Below are 22,427 nucleotides of genomic sequence, written 5' to 3' on the forward strand. Positions count from 1 at the left end.
GTTGTCCGAGTTGCCGAGTTGTGACGTTTCACCATTTACCTTTTACCTTTACAAACACAAGATGACAACAAATCCGTTTTTGACAACTACAAGGGTAGGGCCTAATGTAGCTAGTTTGATCATTTTGTTAATGTTAAGCAAGCTAGCTAACTTAATGAAAATGTATGCACTCACTAACTGTAAGTCGCTCTGGATAAGAGCGTCTGCTAAATGACTAAAATGGAAATGGTCAAATCAGCAACATAATGAATGAAGAATACCAACCAAAAAAAGAAAAAATATATATAAGAAAAAATGAATGGAGAAGAGCATACCATATGTCACACAATTAAGAAATTGAGTTGATAATCAAGTGTGTGTGATTTTTACCTTACTGAGAATTTATTTGCTAACTTCGCTGTGTAGGACAGCCTATAATATGTCAAACAAAGACCTTGTAAGGTTGGTCCAGCAGGCTTTAAAAGATGCCCATTTGGCATAAAAAGTTACATCCTACACAGTGTTGGGGAGTAGTGAACTACATGTAGTTCACCTAGTAATTTAACTACATTTTGCAGTAGCTTGCTGGTAGTTGAACTAAATTCAAATCTTGGTAGTTTTCAGAAGTTAATTACTTTTTTGCCATGTAGCTTTTTGGGCAAAAATAAAATATGGGTAAAGTAGGCAATAATTTCCTTTCTTGTTCGGCATCAGACCTGCCTAATTCTCACTTGAAACATATGTTTTGTGTTTAATAGGCTAAATTACACATTCTGTTAACATCTGAACAGAGTGATCTGTTCTTGCAATTTGTAGTCTGTAACACTTCAGATTTACATATGATAATGTTTTACTTAGTTTGGATGTAGTGAACTAATCTTTCAAGGTAACTTTAGTTAAGTAAAGTAAACAGTGGCTTGCGAAAGTATTCACCCCCCTTGGCATTTTTCCTATTTTGTTGCCTTACAACCTGGAATTAAAATTGATTTTGGGGGGGGCGGGGGGGTTGTATCATTTGATTTACACAACATGCCTACCACTTTGAAGATGCAAAACATATTTTTTTGTGAAACAAACAAGAAATAAGACAAAAAAAACAAAACTTGAGCGTGCATAACTATTCACCCCCCCCCCCCAAAGTCAATACTTTGTAGAGCCACCTTTTGCAGCAATTACAGCTGCAAGTCTCTTGGGGTATGTCTCTATAAGCTTGGCACATCTAGCCACTGAGATTTTTGCCCATTCTTCAAGGCAAATCTGCTCCAGCTCCTTCAAGTTGGATGGGTTCCGCTGGTGTACAGCAATCTTTAAGTCATACCACAGATTCTCAATTGGATTGAGGTCTGGGCTTTGACTAGGCCATTCCAAGACATTTAAATGTTTCCCCTTAAACCACTTGAGTGTTGCTTTAGCAGTATGCTTAGGGTCATTGTCCTGCTGGAAGGTGAACCTCCGTCCCAGTCTCAAATCTCTGGAAGACTGAAACAGGTTTCCCTCAAGAATTTCCCTGTATTTAGCGGCATCCATCTTTCCTTCAATTCTGACCAGTTTCCCTGTCCCTGCCAATGAAAAACATCCCCACAGCATGATGCTGCCAACACCATGCTTCACTGTGGGGATGGTGTTCTCGGGGTGATGAGAGGTGTTGGGTTTGCGCCAGACATAGCGTTTTCCTTGATGGCCAAAAAGCTAAATTTTAGTCTCATCTGACCAGAGTACCTTCTTCCATATGTTTGGGGAGTCTACCACATGCCTTTTGGCGAACACCAAACGGGTTTGCTTATTTTTTTCTTTAAGCAATGGCTTTTTTCTGTCCACTCTTCCGTAAAGCCCAGCTCTGTGGAGTGTACGGCTTAAAGTGGTCCTATGGACAGATACTCCAATCTCCGCTGTGGAGTTTGCAGCTCCTTCAGGGTTATCTTTGGTCTCCTTGTTGCCTCTCTGATTAATGCCCTCCTTGCCTGGTCCGTGAGTTTTGGTGGGCGGCCCTCTCTTGGCAGGTTTGTTGTGGTGCCATATTCTTTCCATTTTTTAATAATGGATTTAATGGTGCTCCGTGGGATGTTCAAAGTTTCTGATATTTTTTTATAACCCAACCCTGATCTGTACTTCTCCACAACTTTGTCCCTGACCTGTTTGGAGAGCTCCTTGGTCTTCATGGTGCCGCTTGCTTGGTGGTGCCGCTTGCTTGGTGGTGCCCCTTGCTTAGTGGTGTTGCAGACTCTGGGGCCTTTCTGAACAGGTGTATATATACTGAGATCATGTGACACTTAGTTTGCACACAGGTGGACTCCTCCTGAGTGGCGCAGTGGTCTAAGGCATTGCATCGCAGTGCTAACTGTGCCACTAGAGATCCTGGTTCGAATCCAGGCTCTGTCGCAGCCGGCCGCGACCGGGAGACTCATGGGCGGCGCACAATTGGCCCAGCGTCGTCCAGGGTAGGGGAGGGAATGGCCGGCAGGGATGTAGCTCAGTTGATAGAGCATGGCGTTTGCAACGCCAGGGTTGTGGGAAAAATATGTATTCACTAACTGTAAGTCGCTCTGGATAAGAGCGTCTGCTAAATGACTAAAATGTAAATGTAAATGTATTTAACTAATTATGTGACTTCTGAAGGTAATTGGTTGCACCAGATTTTATTTAAGGGCTTCATAGCAAAGGGGGTGAATACATATGCACCACTTTTCTTTTTTTTCTTTTTTATTTGAAACAAGTGATTTTTTAAATTTCACTTCACCAATTTTGACTATTTTGTGTATGTCCATTACATGAAATCCAAAATATAAATCCATTTAAATTACAGGTTGTAATGCCACAAAATAGGAAAAACGCCAAGGGGGATGAATGCTTTTACAAGACACTGTAGCCTATAGCCTGTTTTAGAGAAATATCGTCATCAAATATTGTAAGAGCTTTCATTCATTTTCATTATTTATCCTATGGTTCTGACTTGGTGTACAGGGAGAACACTGTAAAAACGGCCCATGTTTGAATTCTGTCGCTGTACATTTCAAAAGTGCTGAACAAAAAGTTATATTGACTACGTCCGTCCTAGCTCGCTCATTAATGTCCTAATCGAAATTACGGATTGCCTCTTATCCGCTCGTCGTCCCCTCATGCCATAGTTTGTACATCTCAATTGTCAGTAGAAACCACATTTGTTTAAGCAAGTCAGCCATATCCGCTATGTTTTATTAAACGGCAGTAAATGAGGCTGAATGAACTGTTTTGCTGCCAGACAAGGCTCCGCTGATATCCAGGTGTAACAGTGGTAAGGTGTTTGGACTGCTGTAGGCAAAGGTGAAATACTCACTAACAGGGATGTAAACAAATTTGTGCACAACATTTTAGAGAAATACGCTTTTTGTGCGTATGTAACATTTCTGTGATCTTTTATTTCAGCTCATGAAACATGGGACCAACACTTTACATATTGCATTTATATTTTTGTTCAGTATAGTAAGGAACTCCCCTCACCTGGTTGTCTAGGTCTTAATTGGAAGGAAAAAACAAAAACCTGCAGACACTCGGCCCACGTGGAATGAGTTTGACCCTCCTGCTATAGAGCAAGCGAAGGGCCCTGTTTGAATCCCTTCTAAATGCATCCTTCTTAGATCTACTGTAGTGAGTGGACAGGATGAAACATGGTTTCCACCCCATTGCTTTCCCCTATTTTACACAGTCAGACCAGGGATTTCATCAATGAAAGAAGGAAGGGTGCATTAGAAAGCAATTAGAACAGGGCCACAGTCTCATCCTGTACATTCCTGGTTATGCCTCCTATGCAAGAGCCCAATGAGAAATTCAAACATTGTTGTTTTGGGATAGTTTTTTTAACTGCTCGGTGATGCAGTTTTGTCCTTGAGTTGGTTTTCTGGCAGGCAGGAAAGAAGGCAGAGAGTGATTAGTAGACTTGCTCATCCTCACCTTACCTCATCTTAAACCCAAGTCATCCCAGTCGCCTGCTTCACAATTGTTCCGGGGAATAATGCCTTGACATTTTCATATGTAATTACGTACTCTGGACGAGGAAATCAATACTAAAATGTCCTCTGGACAAAAAGTGAGGGATGTGTCAGACATTTTTGGAGAATGAGATTGAGCTCAGGACACACACAACATGAAATTGTTAATGACAATGACGAGCAAAAAGGTGGAATGAACTATCATTTTCAGACAATTTCATCACGGTGGATTCCTACATTGATATCTGTAAAATTCGTGGATACAGTGGAAAACTGACCGTCAAGGTAAAATATCTGAATGTCAGGGTGACATAACAGTGCTTCCTTATCATCCAGGCTCTGTCGTACCCGGCCGCGACCGGGAGGCCCATGGAGCGGCGCACAATTGGCCCAGCGTCGTCCAGGGTAGGGGAGGGAATGGCCGGCAGGGATGTAGCTCAGTTGGTAGAGCATGGCGTTTGCAACGCCAGGGTTGTGGGTTCGATTCCCATGGGGGGCCAGTATGAAAAAAATGTTATAATAATAATGTATGCACTCACTAACTGTAAGTCGCTCTGGATAAGAGCGTCTGCTAAATGACGTAAATGTAAATGTAAAACCACAGTGAGATAAAATATGTTGTTCATGGTGATACTATCAGGACCTATACAGTGTTGTTAGCCCTCCAGATTATTTGAGGTCTTGTTCAGCAGGTTTGAAACTGAGTGAAACGTTACTACCCGATCTTGCCCAATAAGAACACATATTTAAAATAATTTTGCAAAACATTTAGCTACTGTGTGCCATACTGAACACAACCCTAGATCGTCTTCATTAGGGCATGCAACACGATTATAAACATTTTGCGAGAGAACATTAAGATAAACATTTCTTATTGGACAAATTCAGGTAGGTAGTTCCTCCCTCTTGTTTCAGTCAGTTTTTTCTCTCCATTTGGTGCATAATGAACCCAACCCTGATGTTAGTGCTGATGTTGGTGCAGTCACCTGACTGTCCAGTGAAATCCTCAGCCCCTGCCACAAACATTTTCTTGCTCTCTTTTGTATCCCACCATCATCTGACTACCTACCATATAGGATTCACAGCTCATCTTGCGCGACCAAAACCAAATAAGTGATGAATTTCCTGGTAAGTGAATTGCTCACAGTGGCATAGTTTTGCCCAGACATGTAATACATTGACCGAAGAAAAGGTCAGGGTGTCCAGCCAGCTGAATGTGAGTTCCAGAAAAAACAGATACAATTCCTGAAAGAGATATCGTCCCACTAGGATTAGTTTCAGTTTTGCCTTGCTTATACTCTTTCCATGCAAGTTAGTGTGTACATATGCAGACAAGATGAAATCAATTTTACTCGCAATAGCAGAAAGATTACAACATGTCTTGATGGTTGAAAACTTTTGAAAGGAGATACTGTACAGCGATAGGATAGGATTAAGTTGTTATAGACAGATAGATGTGTGTTTGTGTGCCTGTGTCTGTGTGAACTGATAATGGCTCCAATCTTTCAGGGGAGCCTGAAAACATGGATGGATGAGGGTGCTGATTTGTAAGGGCAATGTTTGAAATGTTCTGGGTTCTCCATGGCAACCAAATTGAGTGAATTCTGTCCATACGAAACTCTACCACAAGGGAGTGTAGTTCTCACCTTTTGTGTCACTTAGTCTGCTGTGCTAGGATTAATTTATATGCAAGACACATAGCCAGCTAATGTAAAGGATGAGAGGGATACCCCTTAATAAGATATATTGATAATATTTGTGCAATTACAAGACATAAAATATGTTTTCTATGATTTGGAATAGTCTCTAGCAAATTAAAAAACTTGCTGAGATGCCGTATCCAGGAAAAAGTGGATAAATAAATTAAGTTATACATCACAAAATTAAATTAACAGTGAGTGTTGCAGCTTTTATGTTATGCCGTTTTGATTACCCAAACCAGACATTAAACCAACTCAAGCATGCAGTCTCTTTACTGCATAGTAACCTTAGACTTCTAATAGTCCTAAATGTAATAACAAATGGGTGCTGGCATGGCATTGGAACTGGACACAAAGCATGGAATGAGCCGGAAGAAAGAGAGAGTAAAAGAAGGACAAGAGGAGAGGTTACCTCAACACTAAACAGGTCTGCTCCTTCAGGACAATGGAACACAGGGTGACCAAGATAAAGTGGTTTAATCAGCGGCCTGAGAGAACAGGAGTAAGAGAACTTGGAAGAGATAGTGAGGGAGAGAGAGAGAGGGGAAGAAAGAGAGAGGGACGAAAGAGAGCGAGCCAGGAGCATCTTTCTCCTTCTCTCTTCACCCAGGGAGAGAACATAGATAACTGCCCCCCCCCGCTCCCCCCTCTCTCACCCCTCTCCCCCCCCCCCCCCCCCCTTCCTGGAAACAATACGAGCTACATCCCAGGGGAAAAGCTAGGACACAGATGCAGGCTACCGAGGAGGGAGCAGGACAAAGGGTACTGCCCTACAAGAAGGACTTGAGTGTGCTGCAATCACCCGGACTGGGATGGGACTGTCCGTTTAACCTTGCGAAAGGCCCCTAGATAAGAGCCGGAACACAATGGAACCCATTCATTATTTGCTCATGGGCTGGAGGACACGAGGCCTGAGGAGGAGGAGACAGAGAGGAATGTGCATTTGTCCGAGCTTGTACCACACACTGTCTAATTCAGACTTTTATTTTCTTTAGAGAGCAGAGGGGGTGTCGCAAAGGTGTTTGGAGGTTGTGAGAGTTTCATCCAACACATCCCATGGCATGAAGATGAAGTCATCCAGTGCAGTACACTAGTGGATGTGTTTGGACTTGTCTCCAATGTGTGATACTGTAGCTGTATGTGTAACAGTGGCAACAGGGGTGGTGAGGGTCACAGATTGTCCAGCAAGACGTTATTGACAAAAAGACGGAGGGGATTATGGGAAAAAATAGGTTTAGGAGGAACATTTCAGGGACTAATATCTAACACTGATTAAGTTGTCTTTCCAGTAAGAAAACAACACAGACACAACACCTGCTAACACACACACACACACACACAAATGCATTTCTTTTTGCTGCCAGACCATTCATCCATAGTTAGCAGTGAATGGTATTTCTGTCATTTGGCGGACAAACCCTGCGTGTGGGTGTCCATGTTTGTTTTTAACGTTGGGTGTGTGCGCATGTGTCTGAGAGGGAGAGCGAGAGAGTCTGACAGATCTAGTCTGCTGTAAAAGTATCTGTGTGTGTTTTTACTACCATAAAAACCACACAGGTCCAGCCCATTCCAAAAGGAGACCACACTCATGTAGGTCTTGGCAGAACACAGTGCTCATCAATCACTCATTACCTCAACCTGAAGACTTCCCTGTTTTTGGCAGAAGTGTGTGTATATGGTAATTGAGGGGTTTGGGTCTCGTTTACAGTGGACGCAACAGGCTTTGGTTTGCCAAGTCTGATTTACTAGCCAAATGGAACTCTAGAACTCAGCATTTGAGTGGAGGTGGATAGTATTAAAACTTCTACTTTGACAAACTTTTCTTTCTATCAGTGTGCAATTCAGATTAATGGCCACTGCTCGATGAAGATTGGCTGGTAATGTTTGATAAGTGTTGTAGAGGTGTCATTCGGGTTGACAGAAAATCCTTACTCATGTCCATATCTAAATTGCGTTCAAAACAAACAACCGCACCAGACGAGCCATGTCAGCAGAGGTCACTGTAACCGCACCAGACGAGCCATGTCAGCAGAGGTCACTGTAACCGCACCAGACGAGCCATGTCAGCAGAGGTCACTGTAACTCAATGTACCACCCTGCAGCAATCACAGTGACTCACCTCAATGCCCAAACCACATAGTCATTATAAATAGTACATCTCAGGAAAATTACTTTTACAAGCTTGCATTAGACATTCTCTATATGCGTCAGAATGTTAATGTGCTTGTGTGATGTTTTTATATGGATTGTCTGAGATGCAGTCACAAAAAGTACAGGTTGAATGTCTATGATGTTGATACAACGTTTCTGAAACACACATGACATTTTACATGAACCATTTTGTGTTGTGTGAGAGTTCTGAGTTCACAGAAATATTTGAGGCAAAGTTTTTTTGGGGATAAATATCTTGTATTTATTTACACCTCAGTTTATAAGGACATAAGAACATTTAGATAAAATAGTCATGAGCACATTTGCCCCTCAAACTAACACACCAATAGGCAATCCTAAGGAATAAGATTACATTTTAAAATGGCTTACTGTACAGTCAGGCAGTACTTAACACATAATTCGGTTGGTTTTTGAAATGCTACCTTCTGGTGCAATGAGGTGCTACATTCAAAAACTTAAATGCTACTCCAATCCAAATGTCAATCCAATAGCCATGATTAAGACTGTAGGTCTATTGACTGTGTGCAGTATAGCATGTGATCCTTCGAGCTGGCTGGAGTTGGAGCCTGGCAACAGCGTTTTGCTTGTAGCTCTTAAACGAAGTGGTCGGTAACTACAGCAGCAAACACAGCTGGGCTCAAGGCTGACCTTTTTGTTGATGTAATGGAAGCATCCCGATCTTGATCCTGGAAGGATAGTTTAGATAGCTAAATGAGAGGTTGGGGGGAGTGGAGGTCAACTGGGCTCAGCAAGTTCTATGCAGCAGGTCAGAGAAATTTCCCGGCTCGCTCCCCCAACAGCAAGACAAAACAAACAAGGTTTGTTAAGAACAAAGAGGATAGCTTTGTTAGGTGTTCTCACTCGGGACCTGAAACATGACCTCTTCTCTTCTCTGGACTCCTCTGGTAGAGAGTGTGAGGATTCTGACGTCAGAACTCCGCTACATGTTAGACTATTTCCTCTAACCCTGCCTCCCAACAGTCCAAGTCTATTTCCATACAATGTGTTTAGCCCCATTGAGCGTTTCACTCACTTGTAAGTTGCTTTAAGTTTATAATGATAATATGTCCCAATTTATACAAATAGAGTTGCTAGGTATAACTCTACATAAGAACCATTAGAATCAGGACTACAGTCATTCAATTAGTAGCCTAATCATTTTTGCAAAATCACAGTTGCAGAGTCATTTGCATCGTCTTGTTATCTACAGATTTTTTTTTTTTTTAACACAATTTAAGCTTTTTCTCATCCTTTTCTCATGCATGTTGATGATCACAGCATCTTATCCTACTCATGAGCAGCAACAATGGAAGTACTTTAGTTCCCTTATGGAGACCAAAAGTGGGTCCGCAGATGAAATGCACACTGATCAAGACCAGGAATTTTCCCTTCTTCTGTGGAGCAGTCTCAATTAGATTTGAGATAATTAAACAGGGCGGTGAGGCCTCCTTCCAGCACTTCTTTGATTTGTTTCTGCAAGGGGTTCTGCATGATGTGGAGCCCCTTATCCAAAGGGTGGCAGGCCAGCTTCTCCAGCCTGCTGAGCTGGTGCATCTCTTGGGGCACATTCTGGATGTCGTTGAAGTCCACGTTGAGCAGCTCCAGGCGCGTCAGGCAGCAGATCATCTTGGGCAGTGAGTGGATTTCGTTCCCCTCCACGATGAGGATCTTGAGCTCCACCAGTGCCGCGATGCTCTCGGCGATGCACTCCAGCCTGTTGCAGGCCAGGTGGAGGAAGACCAGACTCTTCATGGTGTAGACGCAACCGGGGATGTGAACGATTTTGTTGTGGCTGAGGTTGAGCTTGCGCAAGCAGGTCAGGCTGGCGAAGGAGGCGGGGAGGCCAGATATCTGGTTGTTGGCCAGGCTGAGGACCTCCAGCCTGGTGCAGTTGCCCAGCTCCTCTGGTACCTCGGTCAGCCGGTTGCGGTAGCAGAACAGGACACGGAGGTGTCTGAGTTGGCCGATCTCTGGGGGCAGGCTGGTCAGCTGGTTCCCCCACAGGTTGAGGACCACCAGGTTGCTGAGGATGCTAAGGGCGGGGGGCAGAGCCTGCAGGCAGTTCAATGACAGATTGAGCTTCTCAAGCTCCGTCACATGCCACAGTTCCTCGGGGGGTTCCTTGAGGCCGCGGCGGGCCAGGCTGAGCATGCTGTAGCCCCACTGTTTGTACGTGTGGTTGCGGATCCGCTCCACTGACGTCAAGCTGTCCTCACGACCGGCACTCTTCCTTGCCTGCCTCTTCATCTCCTCCTCCTTGGACTGCTTGGCTCCCATTGATGCTTCTTCAGCAGGATTCCCAATGTCTAGATGACAAGACGTCCAACAGCATTACCCGGAAGCCTTAGCTACGGAACCACCTAGACCAGTAGGTTTGGCTGCTAAGCAGCTTTGGGAAGAGCTGGGACAGTCAGCAGAGGCCGTGGACATTCTCACTTAACGTCTTTCAGATAATAAATGTTGTTGGATATCCGCCCTGGAAGTGCTGGCCAAGTGGAGTGTAGCAGAGCAGTAAAAACGTGTGTATTTGTCCAGGGGACAGCACTGAGGATCTGAGGAGGAGTGTGGTGACAAGAGGGGAGGGAGCAGGTGGCTGAAACCAACCCCTAGCCCACACTGACTGGGAAGCACCACAGCCACACTTACTAAGTTTCACCCCTAGCCCCCCTCCTTCCATACCCTCCCGCTCCGCGCCCACCATATCATCCACCCCCTTCAGCTGCCCCTGTCATTTCAGTACTCCGGCCCGGGCGATAACTAACCTTGATTGCGCAGAGGGTGCGAGAATGCCATTTTTGTCCACAGCTAACCATCCCTGTAACTGTTGCTTCTGCAGAGAGATCTTTTTCTAAACTAAAACTCATAAAGAACTACCTAAGAAGCATTACGCTCTCGGTCTGATATGCGCTTTTGAACACCTGCGTAAGCTCCACCCATTGCACTGGCGCCGTCGTAGCCTTGACCAAGATATTTGTTCACCGATATCCCCTTAATTTCAATCAGTTCAATTAGACTATTTTTTTTCAAGGCCTGAGGCACTTTGATCAGTCACATTTTTGAATCCCAAGAAACAAATACTTGGGTTCCTAGTAAATGGAAATGAAAAAGGTTTATGAATGACTTTTTGGAGGGTTACTGTCAAAATGATTTATAAAATAAAAAAATTATAGACATCGATGTCAGACAGGCACATTGGCCCCCAGAGCTCGTGGGCCCCCCAACTTGCGGGGGCTGCGGGGGTGTCCGGTACCCCCACAGGGTATGAAAAAATATATATGTATGCACTTACTGTAAGTCGCTCTGGATAAGAGCGTCTGCTAAATGACTAAAATGTAAATGTTGGAGAGGGTAGGGGACTTTCTTTGTAAACATTCATTTTCTTTTAAAGATTTTGGGAATGTATCAACAATGGACTAATAAAAAAATACATATATATATTTAGTTTTTGAGTGGATTTTTCCTTTAACACACTTGTTTGGCACCATAATTCAATTTCCATTGACTTTTTCAATACTAATTTCATTTGCACATTTTTGATGGGTCTGTAGAATTGAACATAGACAGTCTTGGATCTAACACATGTATGAGTCAATTTCTAATCTACTGGATGGTTGTGGTTAGTTTTTCCTTCAACCCTAAGCACACATAGAACTAGGAGTAGGTCATTATCAACGTCAAAAGTCACCCTCTTTGCAGGAGGTATAGAGAGACATGCACTGAGTTACAAACGTGGATCTGGTATTTGGCTCAGGTCCAAGAGCATTAGTCTAAATCTCAGACTGTGTCCTGCTGTCATTGAAGTTATCCATTATCTCAAATGCCATTGGAGACCTGTAAGACACTTGACACCGCTTTACTGTACTATTCAGCTTTCTATAGGCCTACACAATGCATGTTTAAATCAAACTTCGGTTTTGGTTATTTTCATTCGCTAACTGTGTGTGTCAAAGCTCAAAGGTCCCCGGGTACCGGCGTTAGTGGAATTCTTCGGGTAATGCGACACATTTGACAATTTGACCCACAAATTGAGTGCCTCATTCAGCTTTAAATATACCCCCTTAACCCCCCACTCCCACCTCCTCCCCCTCAAACCAAAACAGAGAAGTAAAAATAAATGTATTTGACTTAAAGACTTTTGAACCCTGCAGTTAATCAAGGCAGTTTACTGTTTGAATATAATGCCAGCTGAACCAGTAAAGCAGGCTGTCAAGGCTAAGGTGACTATATATGGACTGCACACACATTCATATATAGGTCATGTACATCAATTAATTAAACTGTGAGCACAGTTTATAGAAACAGAAAATTATCACAAGAATCACATCTCTACTGTTGTTATTCCTGGGTGAGAAGACAGTGGATACCTGTTTCAGATTTAATTTCACCATCCTCACTATCTATTTCCATAATAATTTATCAATCATGAGATGAACACAAACAGATTGCACTGCGCTGGAAGATAAAAAACATTGCTGGTGCATATTGTATATCCAAAGAGCTGTCTTTCTGGTTTATGCCATAAAAGCACTAGCAGTCTGCAGGTAGGGTCCTGGTATTGATGCAGAATGACAGTGAGAGACAGGAGCCTTATCATACAGTTCTGTGGGCTATCATTGGGCATGGTGCCACTGATAAGCCCAGGATGCCCCCTCTCCGATGGAAAAAAAAGCAGGAAGGATTATTCCTGGCCCTGGGGAATCCTGGAATCCCGTAATCAGAGCTGGATCATTGTTTTCCCTAAGGGAGGATTTAGGAAGAAGCAGCACCCCATTCCCTAGCTCCTGTCTCTGATTGGATGGACTGAAATAAACTAAGAGTCACCAGGCGAGAGATGGATCTCTTTGAAAGTATTGTTCATGCATGGTTCGTGTTGGTGTCGTACCTGCTGGGATCAGATTACCCATCACCACCGGCGGCTGATCACAAACCACCGCGTTCTGCTGTGTTTATCCGGTGAAATAGATAAAAGACAAGAAGAACGGCTGGTAGCGTTCTACCAGCTAGTTATTCTGGTGTTGTCGGAAGTTATGAATGCCAATTATCCACGTGCAGTGTCTTGACTGTGGACCTCATTTGCATAGCTTTCCTTGCCAAGTTTTGGGGAAAGTTTGGTGGGGATTTGTGTTTGTGTGTGTGTTTGCTGGGATTTGGAGATTGGTCACGCATTCACAAGCAGGCAGAGTTGGCTACTGATAAGCTCTATGTTTGAACCCTATGGCTTGCCTTCTGGTGAAACAAAGACCTGATGAGGAATACAAATTAGTCTGAGGAAGACGGCAAGAGGAGAATGGGTGTGTTCCTCTGCCCAAGCGTTGCTGATGCATGCCAGTTCTTACAACGCCTGGATAGGTATTTTACATATCAGCTAACCACATCATATGTTATAGCAATCTGTCAGTCGATGACACAGTCGATGACGTGGCACCCAACCATTGGTCGATACATGCAACGTCTGAGCAGGGGAACATGACCAGTGTCAAGGCCAAATGGTGAGAAGATTAGTCACGCAAGCAAACTGTTGAGGTTGCCCTAGTCGACCACTCAACACAAGTCTAAAACAAGGAAATTCTATAAAGCATGACGAAGATTGAATATTTCCAAAATCCTAGTTTTATGGTAATATTATGGTAATTTCCTTAATTTTTTCTCTCTTATGCCAAAGGCCTGTGGTAAATTGTCAGGTTACACTGTGAGTAAATTTAACTTGGTCGATTTAACTATAAATAACTATTCTTGTAGCCGTACTACGCCACCTTTTTTATAGGCGAGGTGAGGTCCTCGGGGCTAATCTAAAATACACAGGTTCTTTACATCAGGGAGTGGAGTATGAGAATGATCAGGCCAGAAATATACAAAAATATACATTTTATTAATAATCTCAATTACTCAAGCAACTCAATGAAAGCTTCACATGGACACCATCTTCAGCACCTAGCGCTCCGTACAGTCACTGCTGACGCTGCTGGACACAAGCACAACAGGTGAAATCATCCTCTGAGTTTCATTAGCACATAGGCATTCAATCAATGTATTAAGTTTCAATCGATATTCTTATTTCTGGCCAACACAGGCGCGCCATGGGAAAAGGGGAACAGGTACCAGTGGCTACGGGCAACCTTGCCATAAACCTTCTCACAATCCATTGTCATCACTTTGCTGTAGTGATGTTACGTTTGATGCCGGAACTCTGAGCAATGCGTCGAAATCACTAAACAGTTTACTTCAAAGCAGTGTGCTGATGCCTGTATCACTTTATCAGAAGCACGTGATCAATGACGTTCAAAGCTTCGCTTCATCGAACAACCACCTGAGGTTGAAGAGGCGCTGTCGCGCACCTTCTTCACCACACTGTCTGTGTGGTTGGATCATTTCAGGTTGTCAGTGATGTGCACGCTGAGGAACTTGAAGCTTTTCACCCTCTCCACCGCAGCCTCGTCGATGTGAAGTCCACGATCAGCTCCTTCGTTTTGTTGATGTTGAGGTTATTTTCCTGGCACCATGCCACCAGAGCCTTCACCTCCTCCCTGTAGGCTGTCTTGTCGTTGTTGGTAATCAGGCTTACCACTCTTGTGTTGTCTGCAAACTTGATGATTGAGTTGGAGATGTGCGTGGCCACGCAGTCATGGGTGAACAGGGAGTACAGGAGGGGGCTAAGCACACACCTTGGTGGGGCCCCGTTTTGAGGATCAGCGTGGCAGAGGTGTTGTTGCCTACCTTCGCCATCTGGGGTCGGCCCGTCAGGAAGTCCAGGACCCAGTTGTACAGGGTAGGGTTCAGACCCAGGGCCCAGAGCTTAGTGATGAGCTTGGATGTCACTAAGATGTTGAAGGCTGAGCTGTGGTCGATGAACAGCGTTCTTACATAGGTATTCCTCTTGTCCAAATGAGATAGGGCAGTGTGCAGTGCGATGGCGATTGTGTCATCTGTGGATCTGTTGGGGCGGTATGCAAATTGCAGTGGGTCTAGGGTGTTGAGTAAGGTGGAGGTGATATGATCGTTAACTAGCCTCTCAAAGCACTTCATGATGACAAAAGTGAGTGCTACGGGGCGATAGTTCAATTACTTTTGCTTTCTTGAGTACAGGAACAATGGTGGACATCTTGAAGCAAGGGGGAACAACAGACTGGTATAGGGAGAGATTGAATATGTCCGTAAACACTCCAGTCAGCTGGTCTGCACATGCTCTGAGACGCTGCTTGGGATGCCATCTGGGATAGCAGCCTTGCGAGGATTAACACGCTTAAATGTCTTACTCACGTTGCGGTAGCCCGCGACGGCGGCTAGGTGTTTTCCTCGAAGCGGGCGAAAAAGGTGTTTAGTTTGTCCGAGGCAACGGTGTCCGCGACGTGGCTGGTTTTCCCTTTATAATCTGTGATTGTCTGTAGACCCTGCACATACGTCTCGTGTCTGAGCCATTGAATTGTGACTCTACTTTGTCCGTGCACTGTCGTTTTGCCTGTTTGATTGCCTTACGGAGGGCATAGCTGGTCTGTTTGTACACGTCCATGTTCCCAGTCAACTTGCCGTGGTTAAATGCGGTGGTTCGCGCTTTCAATTTAGAGCGAATGTTCCCATCTATCCACAGTTTTTAGTTTGGATAAGTTCTAATCGTCACAGTGGGAACAACATAATCAATGCACTTCCTGATGAACTCAGGAGGAGGCTGAAGAAATTTGTCTTGGGCCTTAAGACCCTCAGGAACTTCTACAGATGCAACATCGAGCGCATCCTGTCGGGCTGTATCACCGCCTGGTACGGCAATTGCACCGTCCGCAACCGCAGGGCTCTCCAGAGGGTGGTGCGTCAGCCCAACTCATCACTGAGGGAACACTGCCTGCCCTCCGACATCTACAGCACCCGTTGTCACAGGAAGGCCAAGAAGATAATCAAGGACCTCAGCCACCCAAGCCACTGCCTGTTCAACCTGCTACCATCTAGATGAACCATCAGTACAAGTCCATCAATGCTGGGACCGAGAGACTGAAAAACAGAATCTATCTCCAGTCCATCAGACTGTTAAATTGACACCACTAGCCGGCCTCCGCCCAGTCCCCTACCCTGAACTTTGTCACTGTTACTAGCCAGTACTCCACCCTGCACCTTAGAGACGGCTACCCTATGTACAGTGGGGGAAAAAAAAAAAAAATTTAGTCAGCCACCAATTGTGCAAGTTCTCCCACTTAAAAAGATGAGAGAGGCCTGTAATTTTCAAATTACAGGCCTCTCTCATCTTTTTAAGTGGGAGAACTTGCACAATTGGTGGCTGACTAAATACTTTTTTCCCCCACTGTATATAGTAATTGAACACTTTAATAATGTTTACATACTGTTTTACCCACTTCATATGTACATACTGTATTCTAATCAATGCTCGTCTTATATAACTACTGTTGTACACACCTTTCCTAGTCATATACTGTCCATACTGTCTATACACACCATTTTATACATATACAATACCAGTCAAAAATTAGGACACACCTACTCATTCAAGGTTTTTTAAATATTTTTTTACATTTTTACATTGTAGAATAATAGTGAAGACATTAAAACTATGAAATAACACATATGGAATCATGTAGTAAGCAAAACGTGTTAAACAAATCAAAATATATTTTATATTTGAGATTCTTCAAATAGCCACCCTTTTCCTTGATGACAGCTTTGCACACTCTTGGCATTCTCTCAACCAGCTTCAACTGGAATGCTTTTCCAACAGTTTTGAAGGAGTTCCCACATATGCTGAGCACTTGTTGGCTGCTTTTCCTTCACTCTGCGGTCTGACTCATCCCAAACCATCTCAATTGGGTTGAGGTCGGGGGATTGTGGAGGCCAGGTCATCTGATGCAGCACTCCATCACTCTCCTTCTTGGTAAAATAGCCCTTACACAGCCTGGAGGTGTGTTGGGACATTGTCCTGTTGAAAAACAAATGATAGTCCCACTAAGCCCAAACCAGATGGGATGGCGTATCGCTGCAGAATGCTGTGGTAGCCATGCTGGTTAAGTGTGCCTTGAATTCTAAATAAATCACAGACAGTGTCACCATCAAAGCACCCCCACACCATAACACCTCCTCCTCCATGCTTTATGGTGGCAACTACACATGCGGAGATCATCCGTTCACCCACACTGCGTCTCACAAAGACACAGCGGTTTGAACCAAAAATCTCAAATTTGGACTCCAGACCAAAGGACATATTTCCACCGGTCTAATGTCCATTGCTCGTGTTTCTTGACCCAAGCAGGTCTCTTCTTCTTATTGGTGTCCTTTAGTAGTGGTTTATTTGCTGCAATTTGACCATGAAGGCCTGATTCACACAGTCTCTTCTGAACAGTTGATGTTGAGATGTGTCTGTTACTTGAACTCTGTGAAGCATTTATTTGGGCTGCAATTTCTGAGGCTGGTAACTCTAATGAACATATCCTCTGCAGCAGAGGTAACTCTGGGTCTTCCATTCCTGTGGCGGTCCTCATGAGAGCCAGTTTCATCATAGCGCTTGATGGTTTTTGCACTTGAAGATACTTTGAAAGTTCTTGAAATGTTCCGGATTGACTGACCTTCATGTCTTAAAGTAATGATGGACTGTCGTTTCTCTTTGCTTATTTGAGCTGTTTTTGCCATAATATGGACTTGGTCTTTTACCAAATAGGGCTATCTTCTGTATACCCCCTCCCCTACCTTGTCACAACACAACTGATTGCCTCAAACGCATTAAGAAGGAAAGAAATTCCACAAATTAACTTTTAAGAAGGCACACCTTTTAATTGAAATGCATTCCAGGTGACTACCTCATGAAGCTGGTTGAGAGAATGCCAAGAGTGTGCAAAGCTGTCATCAAGGCAACCAGCTGCATTAAGTACTGCAGTGCATCTCCTCCTCATGGACTGCACCAGATTTGCCAGTTCTTGCTGAGAGATGTTACCCCACTCTTCCACCAAGGCACCTGCAAGTTCCCAGACATTTCTGGGGGGAATGGCCTTAGCCCTCACCCTCCGATCCAACAGGTCCCAGACGTGCTCAATGGGATTGAGATCCGGGCTCTTCGCTGGCCATGGCAGAACACTGACATTTCTGTCTTGCAGGAAATCACGCAGAGAACGAGCAGTATGGCTCATGCTGGAGGGTCATGTCAGGATGAGCCTGCAGGAAGGGTACCACATGAGGGAGGAGGATGTCTTCCCTGTAACGCACAGCGTTGAGATTGCCTGCAATGACAACAAGCTCAGTCCGATGATGCGGTGACACACCGCCCCAGACTATGACGGACTCTCCACCTCCAAATCGATCCCGCTCCAGAGTACAGGCCTCGGTGTAATGCTCATTCCTTCGACGATAAACGCAAATCCGACCATCACCCCTGGTGACACAAAACTGTGACTCGTCAGTGAAGAGCACCTTTTGCCAGTCCTGTCTGGTCCACCGACGGTGGGTTTGTACCCACAGGCAACGTTGTTGCCGGTGATGTCTGGTGAGGACCTGCCTTACAACAGGCCTACAAGCCCTCAGACCAGCCTCTCTCAGCCTATTGCGGACAGTCTGAGCACTGATGGAGGAATTGTGCATTCCTGGTGTAACTCGGGCAGTTGTTGTTGCCATCCTGTACCTGTCCCGCAGGTGTGATGTTCGGATGTACCGATCCTGTGCAGTTGTTGTTACACGTGGTCTGCCACTGCGAGGACGATCAGCTGTCCGTCCTGTCTCCCTGTAGCGCTGTCTTAGGCGTCTCACAGTACGGACATTGCAATTTATTTCCCTGGCCACATCTGCAGTCCTCATGCTTCCTTGCAGCATGCCTAAGGCATGTTCACGCAGATTACATTTTTACATTTACATTTTAGTCATTTAGCAGCCGCTCTTATCCAGAGCGACTTACAGGAGCAATTAGGGTTAAGTGCCTTGCTCAAGGGCACATTTACGTCATTTAGCAGACGCTCTTATCCAGAGCGACTACAAATTGGTGCATTCACCCTATAGCCAGTGGGATAACCACTTTACAATTAAACTTTTTTTTTTTTTTTTTTTTTTTTGGGGGGGGGGGGGGGGGGGGGTAGAAGGATTACTTTATCCTATCCCAGGTGTTCCTTAAAGAGGTGGGGTTTCAAATGTCTCCGGAAGGTGGTGAGTGACTCCGCTGTCCTGGCGTCGTGAGGGAGCTTGTTCCACCATTGGGGTGCCAGAGCAGCGAACAGTTTTGACTGGGCTGAGCGGGAACTATGCTTCCGCAGAGGAAGGGGAGCCAGCAGGCCAGAGGTGGATGAACGCAATGCCCTCGTTTGGGTGTAGGGACTGATCAGAGCCTGAAGGTACGGAGGTGCCGTTCCCCTCACTGCTCCATAGGCAAGCACCATGGTCTTGAAGCTCATTGATGAACTCTCCAAGGGAACCTGGAGGGCGATAGATGACAAGGATATTAAGCTTAAATGGGCTAGTGACTGTGACAGCGTGGAATTCAAATGAGGAGATAGACAGATGGGTTAGGGGAAAAATTGAGAATGACCACTTGGGAGAGATGAGGATTCCTGTGCCACCACCCCTCTGACCAGATGCTCTCGGGGTATGCGAGAACACATGGTCAGACGAGGAGAGAGCAGTAGGAGTAGCAGTGTTTTCAGTGGTAATCCATGTTTCCGTCAGCGCCAGGAAGTCGAGGGACTGGAGGGTAGCATAGGCTGGGATGAAGTCAGCCTTGTTGGCGGCAGAACGGCAGTTCCAGAGGCTGCCTGAGACCTGGAACTCCAGGTGTGTGGTGCGTGCAGGGACCACCAGGTTAGAGAGGCAGCAGCCACGCGGTGTGAGGCGTTTGTGTAGCCTGTGCGGAGAGGAGAGAACAGGGATAGGCAGAGGCATAGTTGACAGGCTGCAGCAGATGGCTACAATAATGCAGAGGAGATCGGAATGAAATGAACTAAACATCTGGGAAAGGAGAGAGCAGGCCTCCCTCACCAAAAAAATAATAATATAACTCTCCCAACTTCCACCTCAGAAACTATAATTGTTTCACTGAACCACCCGAATAAAACTCTCCCAACTTCCACTTTAGAAATTAGAATTGTTGTAAACTACAGCAGACTGTTATCAGTAGCTGTAATTAAGTACAGCAGCTACCAACCACCTAACGTTAATGCCTCGGATGAGGTTAGAAAAACAGCTGAATGGTAGCAGCTAGCTGGCTCAATCACAGGTACTCTTAAGCATGAAATAACATTGGAAACAACTAACCACAGTTGCTAAAAGTTACCAGTAGCTACCCGCTAGCTAGCTAGCTAGCTTTGTTGGTCCAAGTAGTGGGTAAGCTAGCCTCGTGCTTCGCCGGGGTCTGCCGAATACAATACTTACCTACAATAATTACCTACAATAACCTTCAATAACTACCTGAGTAAGCTACCTATAATACCAAACTACAATACCTACCTACAATCTAAATACATGGTTTAAGCTGAACTCAACACCATATAAGAAGCCAAGCTTACCTTTCATAACGCAGCAATGATTAAACGTTGGGTAGCTAGCACAAAGATATTGTATTTAGCTACTACAGTACAGCCAGCTGGTAGTGTTGGCTAGCTAGCAATGGCTGCTGTGTTGACTTTGTTTGAAAAACGGCGTCGCTGCGAACGAATGTAGCTGTCTAAAAGGATATTGTTTTTAGTTGCTACCGTTGCTAATAGCTACTCGCCAGCTAATCCAGGAGGTGAGTTAGCTAGCTAGCTTCGTGCTACACCCGGCACCGCCGAATACAAAAGTAACCTACAATAACTACACAACAGCTACCCACAACAGCCCACGATGCCTACCTATACTACTTAATAATATACAGCCCACGATGCCTACCTATAATACCTAACTACAATCTAAATACATAGTTTAAGCCTTACTCGACAAAGCCCAAGCTATGTATAAAGCCAAACTGGCAGACTGCAATCAGTAGCCGTAATTAAGTACAGCAGCTACCAACCACCTAACGTTAATGATAATGAGGTTAGAAAAACAGCTGAATGGTGGCGGCTAGCTGGCTCAATCACAGGTACTCTTAAGCGTGAAATAACATTGGAAACAACTAAGCACTGTTGCTAAAAGTTACCAGTAGCTACCCGCTAGCTAGCTAGCTAGCTTTGTTGGTCCAAGTAGTGGGTAAGCTAACCTCGTGCTTCGCCGGGGTCCGCCGAATACAGTCCTTACCTACAATAATTACCTACAATATCCTACAATAACTACCTGAGTAAACTACCTATAATACCTAACTACGATACCTACCTACAATCTAAATACATGGTTTAAGCTTTACTCAACACCATATAAGAAGCCAAGCTTACCTCCTGCTAGAGAAAACACAAGACCCTGGGCATCTTTTATTTTCCACCATAATTTGCAAATAAATTCATAAAAAATCCTACAATGTGATTTTCTGGATTTTTCTTTCTCATTTTGTCTGTCATAGTTGACGTGTACCTATGATGAAAATTACAGGCCTCCCACTTTTTAAGTGGGAGAACTTGCACAATTGGTGGCTGACTAAATACTTTTTTCCCCCACTGTATTCCGGACTCTGACATTGCTCATTCTGATATTTCTTACTTTGTATTGTTAGGTATACTGCTCTGTTGTACTAGAAACATAAGCATTTTGCTGCACCTGCGATAACATCGGCAAAATATGTGTACGGAACCAGTAAAATTTGATTTGATTGGTTTGGTAGTGGTTTCGGTAGAAGACAAAAAGACTACACTGCGCACGTGCTATGGTTTGTGGCACCTAATCTATAATAATTTGGCTGCTCTAAATTATTTTGACGAGCAGGTTGATCAAAGCCTTGAGTAATTAACCTATTTTCGACACAATTGGCTGGAAAGCCTCAATGCTTCGGGAAGCTTTGTTTCCCCATCACTACTTTGGTTTTGGCCACGATCGCCACACCCGTCCTCCCAAGGCACGCCAGCCAGCACATAATAAGGGGATCCCCTGAATGAATGAAACAGAAAAGCATCTATACCTAATGCCACAGCTGTGGCAATTCCTCTTAGTTCCTGTAATGGTTCAGAGTCTCCAGGTGCACTCATTCTATTAGCTTTGAAATATTTTCAATTTCCCACAGCCTCCCACGACTTAAATAATATTTCCAGTATTATTTATCCCCATATTCAACAGGGGACTATTTAATATCTGAAATGTAATTTCTTCATCTAGCTCTGCAGCCATAACAAATGGCAAATATAATAAAAAATAATGTGGAGATAGAGTGGTATGATGAATAGAAAGGAGGATATCAGCCCCACAGGCTATTACACAACATAAAGATGCCATTTGTAATGTTCCCTGAGAGGTGGTGGGGGAAAGTGACATATGACCACAGTATACGGTTAATGCAGTTACAAAGTACCCAAATTAGGTTTGGGCAGCTGAAACAGCATCTGAGGAGAAAAACCAATTGTTCTTCTGACAGGCGCTCACCATGATGATGAAGTACTGCTGTGCAGCCTAACTAGGTCCCACCTGGGGGAGACACACACACACACATTACAAACACAGCCGAGCATGGAGCCTCACCGGAGAGGGAAGGTAGATAGATATACTGTGTTTAACCTCTATTCATTATATTGATCTGTCTATC

General features: G+C 44.4%; 1 protein-coding gene across 1 annotated transcript; it reads right to left on the minus strand.

The window, feature by feature from the left end:
• Positions 1-9,223: 9,223 nt before the first annotated feature.
• Positions 9,224-10,093, minus strand: lrrc30a (leucine rich repeat containing 30a; the record flags this gene model as incomplete). Its single annotated transcript, XM_084171828.1, has 1 exon — positions 9,224-10,093. One exon carries the CDS (start codon positions 10,091-10,093, stop codon positions 9,224-9,226), a length of 870 nt encoding a protein of 289 aa, XP_084027954.1.
• Positions 10,094-22,427: the final 12,334 nt, after the last annotated feature.

Source organism: Coregonus lavaretus (assembly GCF_964263955.1).
Source record: "Coregonus lavaretus genome assembly, chromosome: 2".
Classification (NCBI taxonomy): Eukaryota; Metazoa; Chordata; class Actinopteri; order Salmoniformes; family Salmonidae; genus Coregonus; species Coregonus lavaretus.